The following is a 17483-nucleotide window of genomic DNA, read 5'->3' as shown; positions in this document are numbered from 1 at the left end:
AACAAAACACTCTGTTTATCCAGTCATAAAAGCAGGGAGAACATATGATATTTGTCCCTTTGGGACTGGCTTATTCAACTCAGCATAATGTTTTCCAAATTCCTAACATGGATCACTTTTCAGTTAAAATTTAAACACCTAAGAATAATTGTGTCTTAATCACAGAGTTCAACCAATAGTACTAGAACAAAACAAAAATACTAAAATGGATAAAGTATTACATTGTGCATCAACAGTCAGGACAAGAGCTGATCAAGTCACTGTTTCTCGTAGTGTCCATTTCACTTCAACAAGTTTCCCCTTTGGTGCTCAGTTGTCGCTGATCAGGGCGAACATATGATATTTGTCCCTTTGGGACTGGCTTAATTCACTCAGCATGATGTTTTCCAAATTCCTCCATCTTGTTGCAAATGACCGGGTTTCATTGTTTTTGACTCCTGTAGAGTATTCTATAGAGTACATGTCCCATAATTTCTTTATCCAGTCTACTCTTGATGGGCATTTGGGTTGGTTCCAGGTCTTAGCTATTGTGAATTGAGCTACAATAAACATTAATGTGCAGACAGCTTGTTTGTTTGCCAATTTCATTTCCTTTGGGTAAATTCCAAGGAGTGGGATGGCTGGGTTGAATGGTAGGGTTATCTTCAGGTTTCTGAGGAATCTCCAGACTGACTTCCATAGTGGCTTAACCAATTTGCATTCCCACCAACAGTGGGTTAGTGTCCCTTTTTCTCCACATCCTCTCCAGCATCTATTGTTGGCAGGTTTCTGAATGTAAGCCATTCTCACCGGGGTGAGGTGAAACCTCATTGTGGTTTTGATTTGCATTTCCCTGATTGCTAGTGATCTTGAACATTTTTTCATATGCTTGTTGGCCATTTGAAAGTATCAAATATCCTATCTTATAGGTTTTCTTCTTTAATACAGAAACTCGCTGTACATTAACATTACCTGTAGTTAGCCTATCGTGCAATAGAAACAACTGTAAAACATCTTACTCCTATCTAGCTATAATCCCATACCCATCAATCAGCTTCTTCCCATCTCTCCATGTCCACTCTCCCTACCACCACCACCCAGCCTTGGGGAACTACTACTGCCTTTAATTCCTGTGAGATCACCTATTATTTTGAGTCTACATATGAATGAGATCAAATCATATGTGTCTTTCAGTATTTTGCTTATTTCACTTAACATGACCTCTAATTCCACCCATGTTGTTGCAACAAGGTGTCATGCTTTATAGGGCTGAGTAATATTCCATCATGCATCTGTCCACATCTTCATATGCATTCTTTGGTGGGTGGAAACCTAGATTGTTTCTACTTTTTTAGCTTCTTTGAAAAGTGTTGCAGTAAACGTTGGAGTGCAGAAGACTTTGCAGCAGATGGATCGAAAGAGTAGCAGCTGGGACTCAAACCAGTGCCCATATGAGATGCTGGCGATTCAGGACAGAGCATTAACCCTCTGCCACAGCGCCAGCCCCTTTACTTAATTTTGAAGTTTTCATGAAGGTGTTTTAGTCCCTTGATAGATGCTAACTAATCTTTCTGTGTGTGGGTGTAGGGGAAGCCCTGTTCTTCCTGTTTTGCCATCTTCATCTATTAACATACTTTTAAATATGAATTCATTTTTCTTAATTATTCAGATTGGAGGGGCCAGCGCTGTGGCACAGCAGGTTAAAGCCCTGGCCTGAAGTGCTGGCATCCCATATGGGCACTGGTTCTAGTACCGGCTGCTCTTCTTCCGATCCAGCTTTTTGCTATGGCCTGGGAAAGCAGTAGAGGATGGCAAAAGTCCTTGGGCCCCTTCACACATGTGGAGACCCAGAAGAAGCTCCTGGCTCCTGGCTTCGGATCAGGGCAGTTCTGGCTGTTGTGGCCATTTGGGGAGTGAACCAGTGGATGGAACACCACTCTGTCTGTCTCTATAGCTCTTTATAACTCTGTCTTTCAAATAAATAAAATAAATCTTTAAAAAATATATTCAGATTGGAAATAAGTGTGTGTATGAGTATTTCTCAATTTTACTTTCAAACATACAGCTAAATGTTATTTGCTATAGGAAATAATATTATTAAATTCCTTGATGGTACTTGTCATGAAAGTTGTTAAACTCTTAGCTTAAACTCTTAACATACTCATTCTCTTTTATATGAATGATTTGCAAAATAATAGACTTCTCGCATGTTACATTTGAAGAACTTTTTAATACTTAAATTTTATCCTGTCTTCATTAGTTGTTGAATTTAAATTGGACTTTTATCAGCTTATTCCTCATTCTACATATTAGTGCAGCAGGATTTATTGGAATTCCTAAGTCTGAACATATCTGGATTAATGTATAAAAGTATTAGTGAAGAACTATATAGTTCTTTCCTTAATGGCTTATGCCTGTTGTAATGGAGCTGCCAATTCAACAAAATTCATACTCCATTTCTATGCTATTATAGAATACATACCTGAGGTTCATACATTACACACTATAGATCATGATTGTATAACAGTACCCTTGAAATACTGAACCAGTAAAAGCAAAATTACATTAAATGCACTGAAAATATTCAATGTTACAGGAAAAAAGAATTCTCACACCAATGCCCCCAAAAATGGAGTAAGCTTAGTAGAAATGTTTCTTTATTAATAGAAAATTGAATAAGAGAACTTCACATACAAGATTTGGAAACCATCCCAAAGTCAACCCACATGTATAATGATCATTTAATACTGCTAAAGGAGGACACTTCTCTAAGTGACTTTCATTAACTACGGATTTTATTCCTAGTGCTTCTAATGACTCATTGAGAAAGGTTATAGAAGGTGATTGTAGAGGTTGTATAAAAAATCTTCCTGGATCATCTGCTTTACACAGAAAAAATAAAAATAGAGTACCATGTAAACCATTAGATGAAAATTTGAGTGCGTTACTTACCTCGACTCTTAGCTTGTCGGGGACGGTAACCGGGGACCCGCCGTCTGCTCCTGTCTTCTTCTCCGCCTCCTAACTCGTTAGCCACCATGCGTGAGTGCATCTCCATCCACGTCGGCCAGGCTGGTGTCCAGATCGGCAATGCCTGCTGGGAGCTCTACTGCCTGGAACACGGCATCCAGCCCGATGGCCAGATGCCAAGTGACAAGACCATTGGGGGAGGAGACGACTCCTTCAACACCTTCTTCAGTGAGACGGGCGCTGGCAAGCACGTGCCCAGGGCCGTGTTTGTAGACCTGGAGCCCACGGTCATTGATGAAGTTCGCACCGGCACCTACCGCCAGCTCTTCCACCCCGAGCAGCTCATCACGGGCAAGGAAGATGCTGCCAATAACTATGCCCGCGGGCACTACACCATTGGCAAGGAGATCATTGACCTCGTCCTGGACCGAATTCGCAAGCTGGCTGACCAGTGCACGGGCCTGCAGGGCTTCTTGGTTTTCCACAGCTTTGGTGGGGGAACTGGTTCTGGGTTCACCTCCCTGCTGATGGAACGCCTCTCTGTCGATTACGGCAAGAAGTCCAAGCTGGAGTTCTCCATCTACCCAGCCCCCCAGGTTTCCACAGCTGTGGTGGAGCCCTACAACTCCATCCTCACCACCCACACCACCCTGGAGCACTCTGATTGTGCCTTCATGGTAGACAACGAGGCCATCTATGACATCTGTCGTAGAAACCTCGATATCGAGCGCCCCACCTACACTAACCTGAACCGCCTTATTAGCCAGATCGTGTCCTCTATCACGGCTTCCCTGCGGTTTGACGGAGCCCTGAATGTTGACCTGACAGAATTCCAGACCAACCTGGTGCCCTACCCCCGCATCCACTTCCCTCTGGCCACATACGCCCCCGTCATCTCTGCTGAGAAAGCCTACCACGAGCAGCTTTCTGTAGCAGAGATCACCAATGCCTGCTTTGAGCCGGCCAACCAGATGGTGAAATGTGACCCTCGCCACGGTAAATACATGGCTTGCTGCCTGCTGTACCGTGGCGACGTGGTTCCCAAAGATGTCAATGCTGCCATTGCTACCATCAAGACCAAGCGCAGCATCCAGTTTGTGGATTGGTGCCCCACTGGCTTCAAGGTTGGCATTAACTACCAGCCTCCCACGGTGGTGCCTAGTGGAGACCTGGCCAAGGTGCAGCGAGCTGTGTGCATGCTGAGCAACACCACAGCCATTGCTGAGGCCTGGGCTCGCCTGGACCACAAGTTTGACCTGATGTATGCCAAGCGTGCCTTTGTTCACTGGTACGTGGGGGAGGGCATGGAGGAGGGAGAGTTTTCTGAAGCTCGTGAGGACATGGCTGCCCTGGAGAAGGATTACGAGGAGGTTGGTGTGGATTCTGTTGAAGGTGAGGGTGAGGAGGAAGGAGAGGAATACTAATTTTCCATTCCTTTGAGCCCTGCAGCATGTCACTGAACTTCAGCTTCAACAGTAGCTGACAGCCATTAGACTTTCCCGGCTACATTGTCTTCACTCAACTGTGATCATGTCTGTTTTTCCATGTGTACCTGTGAAATAATTTGCATCATGTCTGAAAGTAAAGGCTTTAAGAAAAAAAAAAAAAAAAAAAAAAAAGAAAATTTGTTGGAAATAAATAGAAAATGATATTCTATGATACCTTTCTGAAACTGAACATGCGAAAAAGCTTTACAATAACATTTAAAATAATTGGGCTATTGTGTCTTCCTAAGTTATCATATTTGTGATGGAAACAGCAAATGAATTTCATATCACTTGTTATACACACGTATACTACAGACACATATATACATGTGGTCATAGAGATTTATAGTTTTTCTGTAAGAGAAATAACAGCTTTTACAATAGGAGAATGCCACTAATTTTCTTCTACCTTTTGGTATAGAAACTTTACTTAACATGGTGTCCGGCTCTATGTGAATTCCCTGCTGTGCTCTAAAGTAAGGAAGAACTGTATGTTCTCCAGCTGCTTGTCCTGTGGTTAAAAATGAAAAGGAGCAGGCACTTTGTGAAGCTGTTGAGCCCCTGCTTTGGAAGTCGGCATGCCATATTAGAGTGTGTGGGTAAACATCCTGGTTACATTGCTGCCAATCCACCTTCTCTTTAGCATGTACTCTAGGAGCAGTAGATGATGGCTCAAGTACTTGAGTCCCTCCCACCCACATGAGAGACCCAGATTAAGCCCTGGATCCTGAATTCATAGGTTGGCTCCGATCTGACTGCTATAGCAATTTGGGAACAAAACCATCATTTTTAAGATCTCTCTGTTTCTGTCTCTCTCTCTCTCTCTGTGTGTGTCTCTCTGTCTCTCTCACACACACACACACACATACACACACACAAGCAAAATGGATATAAATAAGTTTTTTAAAATGGTCAGAAACCAGAAATATTTATGGCCTCAGTTTCTTCCCACAGCAACTGCATGGTGTTTTATCAAACTCTTAAAGATCATTCTTTTTAAAAAAAAAAAAGATTTATTTATTGATTTGAAAATCAGAGTTACACATAGAGAGAAGGAAAAGCAGAGAGAGAGAGGTCCTCCATCCACTAATTTACGCCCCTGTTGGCTGCAATGACGAAAGCTGCGTCTATCCAAAGCCAGGAGCCAGGAGCTACCTGCAGGTCTTCCCACACAGGAGCACAGGACAATCTTCTACTGTTTTCCCAGGCCACAGCAGAGAGCTGAATCAGAGTAGCCAGGACTTGAAATGTGCTCATATGGGATGCTGGAACTGCAGGTGGTGACTTTACCTGCTACGCCATAGCACTGGCCCCAAGATTTTTCTTTAAGTTAAAATGTTGTATGAGTTCTGTTTCATTCATTAAAGTATTAAGATTATGGAAAATGGGAAAGATATCCATACTATCAATATTTGTTAATGGCCTTCTACTATTTTAGTTTATGAAGTTTGTGTGTTAAGTATATGTTATGGATATGTGTATTTATGCATATGTCAAATATACACTTAATACAAAGTAAAAAGAAATGTCCAGAAACAAGAGAAAACATAAACTGATTAGTCAATACAATATGAGGAATGTATGCTATGGAAAAGAAAACTGCAAGGAAATTCTTCTAGCTGTTCCATAACCCCCACCTATGAATAAAAATCATTAACGTCAGTAAATACAAATTACTTAGAATAATAAGGAACAATCGAAAGTACTAAGGAAAGAAGAAGATTGTAGTTATCTGCTAATTTCTCCAGCTAATTTTGCTTTGGATTTTGCTTTTCTCACCTGATGAATATTGCTTGTCAAAGCATTTAATTCAGGTGAATTTTTGTTCACTCTTTTGTAGGTAAACATATAAATGTGATTATAATTTTTTTAAGATTTATTTATTTATTTGAAAGGCAGAGTTAGAGAGAGGCAGAGGCACAGACAGAAAGGTCTTCCATCTGCTGGTTCACTCCTCAGATGGTCACAACAGTCGGAGCTGTACTGATCTAAAGCCAGGATCCAGGAGCTTCCTCTGGTTCTCCCACGCTGGTGCAGGGGCCCAAGGACTTGGGCCATCTTCTACTGCTTTTCCAGGCCACGTCAGAGAGCTGGATTGGAAGTGGAGCAGCTGGGACTTGAATCAGTGCCCAGATGGGATGCTGGCACTTCAGGCAGTGACTTGACCTGCTATGCCTAAGCGCCGGCCCCCATAATTTTCTTAAATATATTTAACTGTACACCTTTTCTGTTCTTTGTGTGGGATGTGTCAGGAAGATTTGTTGATAGTTATTTCCTGGAAATAGTATCTCATAAATATAATCCTATTTTTTTCATGGAAACTACATTTCCAGTTTCAGCTGAATAAATGAATTTCACATAGGATAAACAACATTTTAAGATTGATTTTATTTATTTTAAAGGTAGAGTTACAAAGAGAGAGAGAGACAGAGAGATCCTCCATTTGCTGTTTCACTCCCCCAGATGACTGTGGTGGGGCCATGTTGAAACCAGGAGAATGAGACACCATCTGTATCTCCCAAGTCAGTGGCAGAGGCCCAAGTACTTGAGTCATCATCGCTGCTTTCCCAGGCATACTAGTAGGCAGCTGGATTGGCAGTGGAGCAGCCAAGACTGGAACTAGCCCTCCGATATGTGATGTTATAGTAGCAAGTGGCTGATTAACCTGCTGTGCCAGGATAGACTACAGTTTCTAAGACTGTTGGCTTATATTTGTTAAATTGATTCAAATGTCTCTGCCTTTCCCTCTAATTACACTTCACTAAAGCAGGGTTTTTTACACTATCCAAATGTGAGGAATGTTCTTCATAAGAAACTACATATTTAAGGTGGAAAGGATTTAAAAGCAACTTTATTTCCATAAAATATACCCTCTTTCTTGAATTATTTTCTTACAAATACACTATAATGTGTCTAATCATTTAGAAATAGGATTTTAAAAATCCCAAGCACACTATTTATTAAGTTACTGCTACATGATTATGAAAATCAGAAGCTGCTGAAAAACCTGCTCTAGCATGGCTGATCACAATTCCTTCATTGGGTTGTTCACAAATAATTCTCTCCATCTCAAGGTTGGCCCAAGATTTCTCTTGCCTTACTCGAAATTGTAACCCATATGAATTTTCTCCCATTTCCTCAAAAAGTTTTGGAGACAAGATTCATTCTCATATGAAAAAAGGAAATTGAAGTAATTTACCACTTGTCAGTTTCACCAAATGAATTGTGATAGGTTCCTGATGAAAGTTCATAAAAATATCTCTTGATGTTATATAGATACTCTTTTCATTATGCACTGTCACTAAATGATGAGAAGGTAATTTGTGGTCAAGTAAAGATCTAACTTTTCCTGAGCAAGAAAAAAAAAGACCCATTAAGCTAATTGTTGATCACAAAAATGGTTATGTTCTTAGAATTGTACCAAAGAAATGCATGAAACCTATTCTCTTTATATTATTAAAATTTTTAAATTAGTGTTAAGACTATAGTCTGAAATTCATGAAGATGAAAATCATAACATGAATCCAGTTTGTATTTCATTCTTTTTTTAAAAAAAGATTTATTTGTGTATTTGAAAGTCAGAGTTACAAAGTGGTAGAAGGAGAGGCAGAGAGAGAGAGAGGTCTTCCATCTGCTGATTCACTCCCTTAATTGGCCGCAAGGGCCAGAGCTCCACCTATCTGAAGCCAGGAGCTAGGAGCTTCCTCTGGGTCTCCTATGTGAGTGCAGGGGCCCAAAGACCTGGGCTATCTTCTACTGCTTTCCCAGGCCATAGCAGAGAGCTGGATTGGAAGTAGAGCAGCCGGGACTCGAACCAGCACCCATATGAGGTGCTGGCCCATTCAGATCTGGCTAAAAAGCCCATGAGAGTATTTCAGGCATGGAAAGCCAAGACACTGGAAAAAAAAAAAAAAAAAAAAAAAAAAGAAAGAAAAAGAAAGAAAAAGAAAAAATGTCCTTAAATGAGCACTTTTTAAAAGAAAGTCACACATAAGGAACATAATTTGCAAATTCTTAAATGTTTATGAGGTATCTTCAAAAGTTTAATAGAATATAAACATCATGGAAAACATGCATAGATTTCAAACATTTTTACACGAATAAATTTCTCTCTTAATTCCATTTTCCACAAACCTTTTGATGTTCCCTCATATTCCCCAAGAAATAATTTCTAATGGAATCAATTCTTTTTGATAAATGCTAGTCAGAAGAAGAAGAACCATATTACTTAGTCTCTGGAGAAACACACAAACCATAGTACATTTCTTAGGTCATGAAATCAAATAAAATGTGTCTTTGGAAGATATAAAAATATAATATAAGGCTGGCACCATGGCTCACTTGGCTAATCCTCCTCCTGGGGTGCCAGCACCCCAGGTTTTATTCCCTGGTGGGGTGCTGGATTCTGTCCTGGTTGCCCCTCTTCCAGTCCAGCACTCTGCTGTGGCCCGGGAGTGCAGTGGAGGATGGCCCAAATGCTAGGGCCCTGCACCTGCATGGGAGACCAGGAGGAAGCACCTGGCTCCTGGCTTCAGATGGGCGCAATGCACCGGCCGCAGCATTCAGGGTGTCGTAGCAGCCATATGGGGAGTGAACCAATGGAAGGAAGACCTTTCTCTCTGTCTCTCTCTCTCACTGTCTAACTCTGCCTGTCAAATATATATATATATATATACACATACATATATACATATATATATATATAATGTGAGGATATAATAGATCAGGTTAAAAACAATTTACAAAAATAATTTCCAAAGGAAAATAAATGAAAATGGACACAATTGAAAATGAAATTAGAGAAGCTGAAATTTAGTTGCAAAAATTTCATGATGACAAGGAGTAATGCAAAAATACAAAAAAAAAAACAAAAAAAAAACAAATCATGATTTCATGATTGCAAACGTAGAGACCTAGGGACAGGCATTTAGTACAGTCATTAAGACGTCATTTGGTATATCTCTGCTTCTAATCCAGCTCCCTGCTAGTGTCCTCGGAAGGCAGTGGAAGATGGCCCATGTGCTTGGGCCCCTATACCCACATGAAAGACCTAGAGGGCAGCGCTGCCGCTCAATAGGCTAATCCTTCGCCTGTGGCGCCAGCACACCGGGTTCTAGTCCCAGTCGGGGCGCCAGACTCTGTCCTGGTTGCCCCTCTTCCAGGCCAGCTCTCTGCTATGGCCTGGGAGTGCAGTGGAGGATGGCCCAAGTACTTGGGCCCTGCACCTGCATGGGAGACCAGGAGAGGCACCTGGCTCCTGGTTTCGGATCAGCACAATGCACCGGCCACGGCGGCCATTGGAGTTGAACCAATGGCAAAAGGAAGACCTTTCTCTCTGTCTCTCTCTCTCACTGTCCGCTCTGCCTGTCAACAACAACAACAACAACAACAACAACAAAAAAAAAAAAAAAAAAAAAGACAGACCTGGAAGAAGCTCCTGGTTCTTGGCTTCAGGTCGGCCCTGCCCTGGCAGTTGCAGGCATTTAGGGAATGAACCAGCGGATGGAGGACCTTTCTCTCTGTCTCTCCCTCTATGTCTGTAACTCTGCCTCTCAAATAAATAAATAGATCTTAAAAAAAAAAAAAAAAAGATGTCACTTGGAATGCCTGGATTCCTCATCTGGGTGCCTTGTTTGATTCTTTGCTCTGCTTGCAATCCAACTCCCTGGGAATGAAATAGATGATGACTAAAGTATTTGGATCCCTGCCACTTCTATATTAGAAGACCCACAAGGACTTCTGAACTCCTGGATTCAACCTGGTCTAACTTTTGTTATTAGGGACATTAGAAAATAATCAGTAGAAGGAAAATATCTATATGTGTCTGTCTTTCCTAAAGTGAAATACTTATTTTTAAAAGGAAAGAAATTGATCTAGAAAATAAGTATAAGATTTTAAAATATTAACAATGAAATCTCCAGAGGAGAAGAAATGGCTAATTGTGAAAAAAGAAATCAAAGGAGAAATAAAATCACAGCTAAAAAAAAAAAAAGCAAAAATACTCATTTTATAGAGTGCCACACAGAATTAGAAAATTTAATACACACATACAAATATGCTAGGTTGATTTATTTTAAATTTTCAGTTCCACACTAGACTGCTAATTCCTATTAAACACTCGGATGCACAAATTATGTGAATTGACATTGCATCATTGAGGTTTTATAATGATTTAAGATAAACTTTTTTTTTTTGACAGAGTTAGACAGTGAGAGAGAGACAGAGAGAAAGGTCTTCCTTTGCTGTTGGTTCACTCCCCAAATGACCATTACGGCCGGTGCTGCACCGATCTGAAGCCAGGAGCCAGGTGCTTCCTCCTGGTCTCCAATGCGGGTGCAGGGCCCAGGCACTTGGGCCATCCTCCATTGCCTTCCCAGACCACAGCAGAGAGCTGGACTGGAAGAGGAGCAACTGGGACAGAATCCGGCACCCCAGCCGGGACTAGAACCCCGTGTGCCGGTGCCTCAGGCAGAGGATTAGCCAAGTGAGCCACGGCACCAGCCGATAAACTTATTTTTTTTTATTTGACAGATTTACACACAGTGAGAGAGAGACAGAGAGAAAGGTCTTCCTTCCGTTGGTTCACTCCCCAAGTGGCCGCTATGGCTGGCGCTGCACGGATCCAAAGCCAGTAGCCAGGTGCCTCTTCCTGGTCTCCCATGCGGGTGCAGGGATCCAAGGACTTGGGCCATCCTCCACTGCGCTCCCGGGCCACAGCAGAGAGCTGGACTGGAAGAGGAGCAACCAAGACTAGAACCCGGAGCCCATATGGGACGCTGGCGCCACAGGCAGAGGATTAACCAAGTGAGCCACCGAGCCGGCCCCATAAATTTATTTTTAAATATAATTAACTTTCCATGTTTTAGCAGCTTAAAATCTGAGTAGGAGGATTTCAAATGTAAAATATATAAGTAACAAAGTGAACTAATTTCCTTTTTGTGTGTATGTCTGTAACTATCTGCTTTCCTACATTCAAAGGCATTCTTTAAAATGTCAGTTTTATAAAAAACATGTATTTTTTTTCCGAAGACACTTCCCACGTTTTATTTACATTTTATGACTAACTTTAATCTCAAAATCACATCTCCATACACCTATTTCCTTTTTTTGTGGACTTCACTTGAACTTAACTGCATGGTTTGTTAAACAAAGAAATGTAAACAAATATTTACCATGTCTGTTACATGTAACACACAAGAACAACTTTTAACAGAAATTCTTCGACCCCCCCAACATTTTTTATTATAAATACAGGTATCAAAATAATCCTAAACTTGTTTTTATACTACTAGTAGTCAGCACCCACACCGCTTTAAAATTTAACACAAGTTGTGACAATATTCATTGTACCTGCTGCTTTAAACAATTGCAACTGCAGCTCTTTCACTAAGCAAGATGGATAAAGATGCCATTTCTGTTTGTCCTTGGGATTTTTACTTTTCAGAAACACACGTTTCCACTGCCATCTTCACGTCTTGCCACACTTGCATCTTGTAAACCCGAATTCTACTTGAAGCGCTCCAGGTTTATGTTTAAATGACAGTGCCTCAACAAGAGAAAGAAAAATTATGCTGCATTTTTCCTCCAGTTACCTGAAAACATAATGGGTGTACATACATTAAATATATTACAAATGCCCGGGTCACATATCCCAGCTGGAATTCTTTACTGAATGTGTGGGTATTTTGCATTGTGATGTTTAGTCAAGACATTGATATGAGTAGAAGGTTGTTGGTTTAAGGCAAGTCTGAGCTCCCTTAAAACTAACTGCTGTATGTTTATCCTTCTGGTTGCTGTCGAAGCTTCATACTCTCTTTGGACAACATTAGACGTCTTAGCTCTTGAAGTACAACTTTAATGCTGCATGAATTTTGCCATTTTGCTAATACTGGTATGCTCCGTGCATCGACCATTCCACTGGAATTATTTATCCCACTCATATTAATTTTTGTTACAAATCTAACTGATAGAGGCGTTTCTGGGTATTTAGGTCCACATTCGACTTTCAGGCTATATATTCTGTTCTCATAATGTGGTCTTGGTGGCCCAATAATCATGCCTGTCCATCTCGTGTCTTGTCTTCATCATCTTCAAGGCCCCAGCTAATCGTACCATCGCCTACTCCTTTTTGTCCTTCTTCAAGTTCTTCCAACAAGCGAAAATTACGAGGAACTTTAACTCCTGTGGAGACCACCGTCTTCTCCTTCAGTCCAAAATCATATATTTTTATAAAGATGTTATCTATAAAGAAGCTGTAATTATTTATGAACATAATGTAATTGAGTCCATGGAATTTTTAAAAGAATGAATATGCCCTGTAGTATTTTTAATATTTGTCCCTTATGATTTTAAATATTTTCACTGAGTATACAATAAATTATCTAAAAATTATTCATGTATGACCTCTGTTTTTTTTACTAATTATAATAACTGGAATTTATCATACAAGTCTGTCTATGTCTGTATTTGTGTGCATGTGTACTTTTAGAAATGTTGAGATTAGGATTTTCACTCAAGTTTATGTCAGTAGCATTTCATATTAGGGATTCACAGAAAATAATTTGGCATTATTTAGTTATGTTTTTACATATACACTAGATTTTGAATATATGAAAATATGAATTTTATTGTGTGTCAATAGTACTATCTTAAAGAAAGAAAGTTGGCCGGCGCCGCGGCTCACTAGGCTAATCCTCCGCCTAGCGGCGCCGGCACACCGGGTTCTAGTCCCGGTCGGGGCGCCGGATTCTGTCCCGGTTGCCCCTCTTCCAGGCCAGCCCTCTGCTGTGGCCAGGGAGTGCAGTGGAGGATGGCCCAGGTGCTTGGGCCCTGCACCCCATGGGAGACCAGGAAAAGCACCTGGCTCCTGGCTCCTGCCATTGGATCAGCGCGGGGCGCCGGCCGCAGCGCGCCGGCCGCGGCGGCCATTGGAGGGTGAACCAACGGCAAAGGAAGACCTTTCTCTCTGTCTCTCTCTCTCACTGTCCACTCTGCCTGTCAAAAAATAAAAAAAAAAAAAAATTAAAAAAAAAATTAAAAATTAAAGAAAGAAAGTTCATGTAATACAGTAAATTAGTTATAATAGATGAGTTATCTTCCATTTATTAGACATATGCATTAGACTCCTGTATCTTTATGTCTAAAAATAAAGATGATATTTGATAGAATATTTCATAGAAACCTCTGTCTAGTAAAACTAAAGATATGGAAAAAATAAAAATCTTGAAAGGCCAGGGTTCTTTATGTTGGTAACATTCAAAAACACAAGAACAAGCATTATTTGGATTCATAGATTTTTTTTTTCATGAAAACATAATTTGGACATACACAGCATTAAAAGGCTCAATACATATGTTAATAATATAGACAGAAGCATCTTTCTAGCTTTAATAAATATATTTTTATTTAAAAAGCAGAGAGACAAAAAGAGATTTTCTATCTGCTTTTTCAGTTTCCAGACACTCAAACAGCTGATGCCATGCCAGGCCATAGCCAGGAGCTCAGAATTCAATGTGGGTCCCCACATCGGCGGCAGACACCCAAGCACTTGATCCATCACCAGCTAGAACAAGGTGCTACAATATGTGATGTGTGTGTCCCAGTTGGCCTCCATAACAGCATCCAGCACCTGCCCCTCAGTCTCTAGTTTCAATTTGTAAAGCAGGCTAAGCCTCAGAACCATCACAATTCTCTTAGCTGATCATAAGGAAGTGTTCTTTTTAGTTAACCACCATAACCTCTCATTCCAAACAAAATATATTTTTCATGACCAAACAAATCTAAATTCAGGTCTAGGAATATATCAAGAACTTTTCCTTCATATTTGGCATATATTAAGTCCTCCTACTTGTATAAATATTCTATCTCTTCTTTCTTCATAATAATGCTAATTACTCTTGCAATACAATTTCTATAGTCATTTGAAGAAAATTTTATCAACCATATTGCTTTATATAAGCTCTTCTGTAATCTCAAATGTAGAAAATGCACATAACTATAGTGATTCATTTTAAAATATTTTCCCAAACTTCTACCAATGTGGTAACATTTTAAAATCTATTAATTTTTAGGACTATTATGTAAAATAAAACTGGATCACCATAAACACTAAAAATAATGATCCAGGAATGAAATTTAAGAAGATTTACACCTTCTTCATTTATGTATTTATTTTATTGTCTTTGGGAAGCTAATGTTAAGAACAGCCAATGTCTCCTTTCATGTAAATAATATTTCTATTTAATGAAGTTCAGAAAATTCAGAGGAGTTAGCCCAGATGCACCTTGGCTGTCGCTCCCCCTCTTCATGGAGGAACGACACAGGACCCTGCGCTGTTCTTTTGTCTGCTCGGCCCTCCCCGGGTTTGCTGCTGGTTCTTCCCGGGTTGGCTACCGTCCCTTCCACCTCCGTGGAAGGGCGGTTCCCCCTGCCACTTTCCCCACTTCCGCGGGGGAGCGGCACACCGCCGGCCGGCTCTCTCGGGGGCTGCACAGGTGTTCCTCAGGTGTTCCTGGTACATGTTGTCTCTCTCCTCCTTTATAGTCCTCTTCCACCAATCCCAACTCTGCTACCCACACGCCGAGTACGCTGCTCTCCTCCAATCAGGAGCAGGTCCTACAGTTTATTGGTTGAACTGGAGGCAGCTGTGCAAAAGTTGTTTTTACTCCTCTCCCAGCGCCATATTGTGGGAGAGCAGATGCATAGAATAAGTCTTAATTCCAGTAACTTAGTCTAGTCCGGGTTGCTCCCAGTTGCTCCCCACACTTGGCACTGACAAGGAAAAGTTGGCACTTGCCTCTAGTAGGTGGGTCTGCAAAATATGCAGGAAATAAGGGTTTCAGATGTGAAAAGAAGGTGGGTAAGGTATCTCTAAGGCAGTTTTTTATGTCAATTTTATAAATTCAGAAGTAAGTCTCCCACTATAGGTGTTTATTTGCTTGTGTGCATATATGTGTTGTGTGTGTGTGTGTTTCTAGACATATGTGTAGATTTTAGGACAGTGTTGATCAGCTTCCTTTTCTCATTTTCCCAGTTCCAAAAGAAAATCTGAACATTTCTTTCCTAATCTCTTCCTTATGATATTTAATACCAGAAATGCATTGCAATCATTTTTATGGATTACAGTTCAGGCCATAGTAATATATTTGTAACCTAATGATTGATTTTGACTCCCTTGGAGCAATTTTTTCTGTGTTAAGAATGCATGACTTTAGAGGACAGCTGCTCAATTTATATTTAGAGATGAAATGGAAATCAGCAAAAAACAGGCATAGATTATATAGGTACATGAATATATCATTAGGGATTGGCAAATATGGATAGTCATTTCAGTAATATTCTCTCTTTTATGTATTGAAAATACCCAATATTCTACTAAAAATAAGAATTTATCCCATTCTCCTGAAATATTCTATTTCCTAATTCCCTGTTAAATATTTAGACTTTTTATTATTTTTGAGTTTTTTTCATTATTCTTATAAGCTTAGTTTATTCATATGCAAATCCTACATAGTAATATAATACTTATAGAGTAGCTATGATTATTAAGTTGTCAAATTTTAGTATATGTAAAGTTGCATGATGAATCATATTTGGTAGGTGTTCAACAGACATTAAGTGAAGCTGAAATTTAAGTCATCCCTGAATAAGACTTGATGGTGGAATAAGAACTACACTTTATTGAACATGTCAATTGCTATACTGTTTTAGGTACTACATGTCTATCACTACAATGAATGACAGTGGATGTTTAAAGCTTGAGTTTCCACAGTATATCAAAGTAACTACAAAGTGAGGAGCTCAGGAGATGCTCATCAAAAATCACTCCTCATTGTTAGGTTTTAGTTCGTTGAAAGGAATGACAAATTGCAAGTGTACAGAAATAGCTAGAAAAGAAATAGTCATAACTAGGAAACTCCTATGAGTCCAGGTTCCAGGTTGCCAGGTTTTGGAGCACCACAAGATGAAACTTCCAGGAGGTTTCTGTCTACAGCACTGGAGATTTAATCTGAAAAGTCTATACAGTATTATGCTGGTTTTTATTTATTTATTTGAAAGGTGGTTACATAAAGAGAGAAAAAGACACAAACAGAGAAAGAGAGAGAGAGAAACAGAGAGGGAGAGAAGGAGAGAGAGAGAGATCTTCCATCCACTGGTTTACTCCTCAAAGGGCTAAAACTACCAGGCTGTGCCATGCCAAAGCTGGGGGCCAGGAGCTTCTTCAGAGTCTCCCACATAGGTATAGGGGCTCAAAGAATTAAGCCATCCTCCACTGCTTTCTCAGGTGCATTAGCAGGGAGCTGGCCTGGAAATAGAGCAGCCAGGACTCAAACTGGTGCCCACATGGGATGCCAACCCTGCAGGCCAACCACTGCACCTATTTTATAACATGCTCCACACCAGCCCCTGTTTTATAATAAGCTTAAGATCTAGGATTAAAACTGAGCCTCTGGCCGGCGCCGTGGCTCACTAGGCTAATCCTCTGCCTTGTGGCGCTGGCACACCGGGTTCTAGTCCCGGTCGGGGCGCCAGATTCTGTCCTGGTTGCCCCTCTTCCAGGCCAGCTCTCTGCTGTGGCCAGGGAGTGCAGTGGAGGAGGGCCCAAGGACTTGAGAGACCAGGATAAGTACCTGGCTCCTGCCATCGGATCAGCGCGGCGTGCCGGCCACAGCGCGCCAGCCGTGGTGGCCATTGGAGGGTGAACCAACGGCAAAGGAAGACCTTTCTCTTTGTCTCTCTCACTGTCCACTCTGCCTGTCAAAAAAAAAAAATGGAGATGAAAATTACACTTAATATCATGTGTTTGTGTGCTCATGGATCCCTTCTTCCCTCTGTGTGTCAAATAAAATCAAATATACATTTTTCTTATCTTGAATATAACTGTGATGAGTAGCAGGACTTTGGGAGTGTTCTCTACAGTAAATTAAATCGAGCTGAATACAATGCAAAAATGCAATAAATGACCATAGAGAGCAAGAGATAGAATCAACTATTTATATTTCAATGAAATGACTGAATGTTGTTGGACATGAAAGCAAGTGAGAGACT

At 40.7% G+C, this 17483-nt stretch overlaps 1 protein-coding gene and 1 pseudogene across 1 annotated transcript; one reads left to right on the top strand and one right to left on the bottom strand.

Moving 5' to 3' along the window:
• The first annotated feature begins 2908 nt into the window (after window positions 1–2908).
• LOC100348075 (tubulin alpha-1B chain) lies at window positions 2909–4573 on the top strand. The gene has a single exon (XM_002714094.6). The coding sequence runs from the start codon at window positions 3018–3020 to the stop codon at window positions 4371–4373; it is 1356 nt and encodes a 451-aa protein (XP_002714140.1). The 5' UTR covers window positions 2909–3017; the 3' UTR covers window positions 4374–4573.
• Window positions 4574–12199: 7626 nt separating this feature from the next.
• The window catches only part of LOC127489576 (ubiquitin-conjugating enzyme E2 variant 2 pseudogene), a 167536-nt pseudogene continuing 162252 nt past the window's right edge, over window positions 12200–17483 (bottom strand).

Source organism: Oryctolagus cuniculus, chromosome 14 (assembly GCF_051225735.1).
Source record: "Oryctolagus cuniculus isolate XC-2025 breed Fujian yellow rabbit chromosome 14, ASM5122573v1, whole genome shotgun sequence".
In the NCBI taxonomy this organism is placed as follows: Eukaryota; Metazoa; Chordata; class Mammalia; order Lagomorpha; family Leporidae; genus Oryctolagus; species Oryctolagus cuniculus.
The sequence above is the reverse complement of the archived record's forward strand: the minus strand, read 5'-3'. Positions and strand labels throughout refer to the sequence as shown.

What these genes read in the sequence shown, in the direction of transcription:
- LOC100348075 (XM_002714094.6), top strand. Translation starts at nt 3,018, where the DNA reads ATGCGTGAGTGCATCTCCATCCACGTCGGCCAGGCTGGTGTCCAGATC.